This window comes from Argentina silus, assembly GCF_951799395.1.
Source record: "Argentina silus genome assembly, chromosome: 17".
Lineage (NCBI taxonomy): Eukaryota > Metazoa > Chordata > Actinopteri > Argentiniformes > Argentinidae > Argentina > Argentina silus.
The window spans coordinates 12647504-12653903 of record NC_139671.1 but is presented as its reverse complement, the minus strand read 5'-3'; the positions used below and the strand labels follow the sequence as shown (position 1 = coordinate 12653903).

The following is a 6400-nucleotide window of genomic DNA, read 5'->3' as shown; positions in this document are numbered from 1 at the left end:
GTGCCCCGAGGGTCATCGCCAACGTGACGGGACAGAGTAGACATCATTCTTCTGGTCCACCTACCTGAAGTAGTCGGAGAACTCGCCTGGCATTAGGCGACTGACAGTAGGCTAGGGCGGTCGTCTTCTGCTCTGGTCCTCTGAGAAACCATTGGCTCGTTTATGAGCACATGTGCTTCAAATGAATTTGTCAGGCTCTGATTTATTTTGACAGAGTACTGAGGTGAAATCGCGCTTTGCTTTTTGGCTTTCATAAATCCCGTCGCACCGAATTCATCACATCAATTAATCAACGCGCGGATTGGAGCAGTGTATTCTATCTATGCACGCGAGTTTCACCGTCTCGCAAACCTCCCGCGCCCTGGAAAGGACTTCTCGCCTTTGAGAGCTGGATATGTTGAGATTAACGTAAAGCATGGATCTAATTATCTGTGTTTTGGGGCTCCTCACGCTGGTTCTGGAGGGCATCCGTTGCCAAGGAGTGTACGGTAAGTGTGTTTCCTCCCACGGCTGCAAACGTGATTTTGACCTTGTGAAATATCGGTCCATAATTGCCTTAACTGCACATTCACCGTATGAGTAGTCTACTCATACACACAAACACCCAATTTATAGAATAACCCAGAATTGGTGTCACATGTTTTGAGTGACACGGTAGGCTGTCGCCTCTTCTTCGTCAATCATTGGTGACCGACCCGCTCCAGGTTATTGAACGCTATATTGCCATAAACTGCCTTATTTTAGCCAATTCCATTATGATATTTAGTCTAAATATAGCACATTATTGTCAGCCGATTGCGTCTGTATCATTGGTGACGATCAGATTTGTCGATTGGAATGTATCCTCAAACCTGTCGCGCGGTTCAGATTGACCACGCATAACGAGTTAATTACGCTCGGAGATTCAGACAGCGTCGCCACATCAATTGCCTTACATTTAACGCCTAAAACCATCATCAGTGAGAGCAGAACACTGTTTAGTATGGTCTATCAATATTTAGTATTCACCATCATTAATGATTTTCAAATAATGTATGAGGGTCGGTCTCTGCAGGGAAGTGACAGAAGACACAGTCTCTCTCTCTCTCTCCCTCTCTCTCTCTCCCTCTCTCTGGTTGTGCAACCAGTGGCAATGATGATGCCTCCAATGATTCGTCATCTTTTTGGCAGCGGTGCTTCGAGAAAAATGAATCATAGGCGCAACTAACAGAGAAACATTGGGGCATACACTGACCTGCAGCTGGTACCAGTGGCAGTGACCAAAGTGAGGTCTGCAGTCAGACTGTGGGGTCAAGCAGAGACAGGTGGCATGAGTAGGCTGCAGTAGGCCAAGCTGACATACCTTCATTATAGCAGCAATCACGTTTTTTGCTTTGCCTAATGCAGTTTTTTGTTTGTTTGTTTTTGTTTTGATTCCAACACTATCAATATATTGTACCATCAGAATGTTTGAAAGCCAATTATCTCTATCCAAGAGATACAGTGCATGCATGCTCACCATCAACATTAATCAAACAAATGCCAAATCAAATCTGCCCTCAAAGCTTATGCCATATTTAAGCATCACTGCCATCAATACACATGTACATCAACAGGCGTGCTCATTAAATAAATAATATCCCATAATGCTCGTTATGGCGTTCGGGGAGACTTAGAAGACTAGAGGGCCGCTAATTGACGTCAGCAGCCCAGGGTTGAAGAGAAGGGAACAGATGGAGTTGTTTGCGCGCCTGTCTCTCTAACAGTGAAGACTGTAAAAGGGAATGTTGACCAGCCAGATTCCCCAGAGCTGCTGCTCAAAATTGTGGGTCAGCGCCGGAACGTGCAGAGGGTAGTCTGGATGGGCTCATTTATAGCGACATCCCCCATTCAAGGGTAATGAGACATCACATGCCTTGGAGAGGGAGGGAGAGAGAGAGACAGAGAGAGAGAGAGAATGATAGAGAAAGAGAGGAAATCCTTAGTGACTTCCAAATAAGGACTTGGATGACTAGCCCTTAGCTGAGGGCTCTAACCCATCCCTTCCAACTCACACCAAGCCAACATAAAAGTATGCTTATAGAATATCTCAATACATTATGTTGCAAGGAGCCTCTGGTAAGATATACTTTATATGTTCAAAAGCAGCACTGTATGTGTGTACTTTACAACACGCAGCGCCTCCAGAGAACTGGGTTTGAATGGGAATTGCAAATGGGAGGTTCAAAGCCAACATGTAATATTAATAGGTGCAATAGCAATATGTCAATATGCACACAGTATACCATTGTTGTCATTGTTTGGAATATGGGAAATGTGCAAATACTGCTGTATCGACAAAGTACAGTACAGTACAGTGGGAATTAATCAAAAGAATATGCCATTTGTCACAATAAAAGACAGTACAACAACATTGTTATGTTTAGATGTCATTTTTAGATGGAGGACTATCGTTGAGGGCAGATATGAAGTTCTTGCACCACTTTGGTGTCATTAATCGGCGTTGCCAGAGTCATTATGGAGGATTGATGAAGGTCAGTCATCCCTGCATGGCTTCAGGCCACTGAGGACTAGAGAGACAGTACTACACTGCAACATCTGTTCAGCTCATCTATCTTACTCTCTGTTGCTCTCTCTCTCTTGCCATCTCACTTCCTCTCTCATTGTCTGTCTGTCTGTCCCCCCCCCCTCTCTCTCCTTCTCACTTCCTCTCCTGCTGTCTCTGTCTGGAGAATGCATTCTCATCTGTCTCCTGTTGTCACATTCCTTCTCTCTGTCTGTCTATCTGTCTCTGGAGAGTGCATCTCTAATCTCAACCACTTCTCATCCCATGGTCTCAAGAGGTACATTAAGCTACTTGCCCGTCCTCTGTCGGGAATCTGCAGAATTATATCCTCCATCTTTAGTCACAAGCTATAAACTCCCCAAAAACTCTCCAGTGAAGTGGCAATTTATTTCATGTGGCACTGAGAGTCAGCCAGTATCTCATGTGACCTAAATGAAAGATGACGAAACCAGGAAATGGAACAAGACGATGATACTATAGCTGTGTTGTATTGCAGTAGACCCTTCTAGACCCTGTCTTTATCAGGAAACAACATCTTCAGTTAGTTCACTTTGCACTACAGCCAGTGACAACTGCCATGGGAGGCAGAGATGTTGCTGGAAAAAAAGAGAAGGTTTTCCCATTGCACCGCTGAAGAGTGGAATGGCCTTACCACATCTTTCCCCTCTACCGTTTGCATTGAAGTCCCTGCAATTCGTGGGGTTTTCTCCTTTCATGAGCCTGGTTGGTTCAGACGCTCAGGCTTCTAAGCTATGCAAATGCATTCTGCCAGTGAAACCAAAGCCGTCTTTGTTGGTTCTCAGAAGCCTCCTCCACCGAGTCCTTCATCAATTCCCTTGGATCGGGACCCTCACATATCCCACCATAATGAGACAGTGGAGAACTCTTTCTCTCTTTCTCTCTCTCTCTCTCTCTCTCTCTCTCATATATATCTCTGTCTCTCTACCCCCTGTGTATACACTACTAGCACACAACCCACCAGAGGTGAATGGGGATGGACTCTTATGCTTTAGTGAGGGAGAATATCGGAATGCACTGCACAGTAGAACCAATTTGGTGTTGTGTGGAATCGTAGTAGAGAGGTGGGGCGTATGGGGGACTACTGTACCCCCCCCACCCCCCGGGTAGGGCTTCAGACTGCACTAACTTAATCATACGCAATACCAGTTCTCATAAGATCCTGTCCTCTGAGATCCTCAGTCCACTGTACAGTATAAATCTTGAAAAACAGGCACTATAATGGAAAAGACAGGCTTTTGTTATGGCCTAGCACTGTAATGTGTGAGTATTGGGCTGGAACAAAACAGCAGTCAAGGGTGTCGGTCTGCAGTGCCACAAAGTCAAGGGTGAAAGCTGAGATAAAGGGTTTATCTTACCTTTTGTTTTATACATTTGTATATGTTTGGTTAAAACAGGGTCATTCATAGAAATCTTGCAAATGATTTCCAAGCAACGAAGCTGGGCGATTGCAATTTAGTTTGAGGATCAATAAGAGGGCTTTTCCCCTGGCAAAGTCTACATGCCCAGTATTGCCTGTGTTATTCTGCATGAATTCCCAACATTTACGGTACAATAGCCATGGTCATGCCCTGAAATGTTAACATCCTCCCCAAATCCCTACTGGGTGACAAAGAGGCTTAGGCTACTGTTGTATTGTAACCTGGCTGGATGCTTTCACTGTCAAGCCTAAAGTCCCCAAACCCTAAGCTGTGGACCGACCCTGGCCCCATGAAATGACTCCGTTGTTGTGGATGAGCACAATTATGTTTTTGATTCCGAAGATGAGGAAGAAGAAGATGAGGATGATGATGATGATGATTCTGATGGCGACGACGTTGTTGAAATGCTAATTTGATCGCCCAAATATAGCTGTCCAGAACACTGGGTTAATCTGTGATTGAGTTTGAATGTTGCTATTTATGTGGTACAAATCTGAAACAGATTTAACCTGGAACTGATAACTTGTTAGGTGGACAGACATCCAGTTAACTATCTGACTTGATGTTATCAATGATATCCCTGATAGACCGTGCAGATCACATGCAATTGTAAGTGCAGGCGAGCTACTACATGCTAGCTGCCTACTGTATGTACTGTAAATGATGAAACAAGCTTGTTGAATATGAAATCTTTCTTTGTATTACTTTGAATTGAGATGTCCCTCTTTACCAAACTGGCAGGGACTACATTTACACACTTACAAGACAAATCACAGAGCGATCCCGGGAGGTGGCTAGCGAATGTAACACGGAGCCTTTTAGCAGTGATCCAAACACAGGGAGTAGATTGGTCGGTTGCCGCAGCCACGGGAGTCTGACGCCAACCTTCAACTGTGTCACTCCAGCCCACACAGGCATTCTAAGTGCTGCTCCTGTGAAGTGATGTCTGTTGTCATGACGACGATATGCTACGTACACTTCTCGCGTCCCCTAACTTCCCTGTTGCCTCCCTCGCTCGCACGCTCGCTCGCTCCCTCCCTCTTTCCCCGCTTCCTCTTTCCCCGCTCCCTCTTTTCCCGCTCGCTCGCATGCCAGGGAATCAATCGCTGAAACAAATGTGAAGTGATTGCACCACCGAAAGCCCCTCGCAGCAACCTCATACGTGTGCATGAGCAAAGAGTGTGTATTTGTGTGTGTTTGTGTGTGAGAGAGAGAGAGACATAGGAGAGAGAGAGAGAGAGAGAGAAAGAGCCCTCAGAAATCACCGCCATTTCATCTCTGCGAGGCGACTGGAAAAAGGGGGCTACTTATCTCTGTAGCGAGTAATGTTTAAGTAGCTCCGACAAGCACCAACAGTGGAGAGGTAAGCATGTTGACGGTGACGTCTTCAGTAGTCTCTCGGCTTCAAACCCCAATGATAAACAGCTCAGGCAACAGGGGGCCTGCACACAGCACTCTCTCTCTCTCTCTCTCTCTGTCTTCTCTCTCTCTCTCTCTCTCTCTCTCTCTCTCTCTCTCTCTCTCTCTCTCTCTCTCTCTCTCTCTGTCTTTCTCTCTCTCTCTCTCTCGCTGGTCTCCTCCTCACACAGGGAGACATGCTGCACTGTGGCACTCTGCAGACTCTCCCCATTCACACAGCTCCCAGTGTGAGGTGGGGGTGGGTGGGGATGGGGATGGGGATGTTTGGCTTATGTAGGGCAATGCTTTGTGATTTAGAGAGATATTAATGGGGCGTTGTGATTTATCACTGCATTTCCACATCAAACAGTCAGGGCAGGATTTGTCATGGGCCCAGAGCGGTGTCTCCTGCTGTAAGCGTCTGTGAACATGTGATGGAATGATTATGTGTATTATTACACTTGCTCACTCTCACTCAGGCTCTTTAAAGGGATATCCACCTCGCTATAATATAGAATCATTATTTGATTCTTTATGTCAGTTGGTCCCCCAAACGGGAGGATGATGAATTGTCTTGTGACCCTTAAGGCGAAGACAGCAATGTTAAAGCTGTGATCCAGTAGGTTTGGTTTCAAACCCAACAGTGTGTCCCGACCACAAGCTTGATTGTTGTGCTCACTGTACTAGCATGAGGCAAACCGGTTGTTCATCTCATCTGGATCAAATTCACCATGTTTTCAGCTACAGTGTTCCCAGAGGCCAGCGATCGCATGGGGATACCCACCTACCCAATTAGGAGAGCATAGTGGAGTAATGCCGCGAGGAAAGGGAAGTTTGCGGGAACACGTAACTGTTTTGCCCCATTGAGAATTCACCGGCAAGAGACAAGTATCAATCCATGAATGAACTCACCATTCTTTTCATTTTTTTTTTTTTTTTTTTACAAAGCATGGATAGATCCCTACAGACACTAACTCTAGTTATACTAATGAATAACATTAGGATCAGAGATAGTATA

At 45.5% G+C, this 6400-nt stretch overlaps 1 protein-coding gene across 1 annotated transcript in view; it reads left to right on the top strand.

The window, feature by feature from the left end:
• Positions 1-415: 415 nt before the first annotated feature.
• Positions 416-6400, top strand: part of LOC310818382 (MAM domain-containing glycosylphosphatidylinositol anchor protein 2) — a gene marked incomplete at both ends in the record, with an annotated part of 121233 nt that continues 115248 nt past the window's right edge. Inside the window, one exon of the mRNA XM_083689325.1 lies at positions 416-488. Coding sequence (XP_083545451.1) covers positions 416-488 — 73 coding nt within the window. The remainder of the gene's footprint in view (positions 489-6400) is intronic.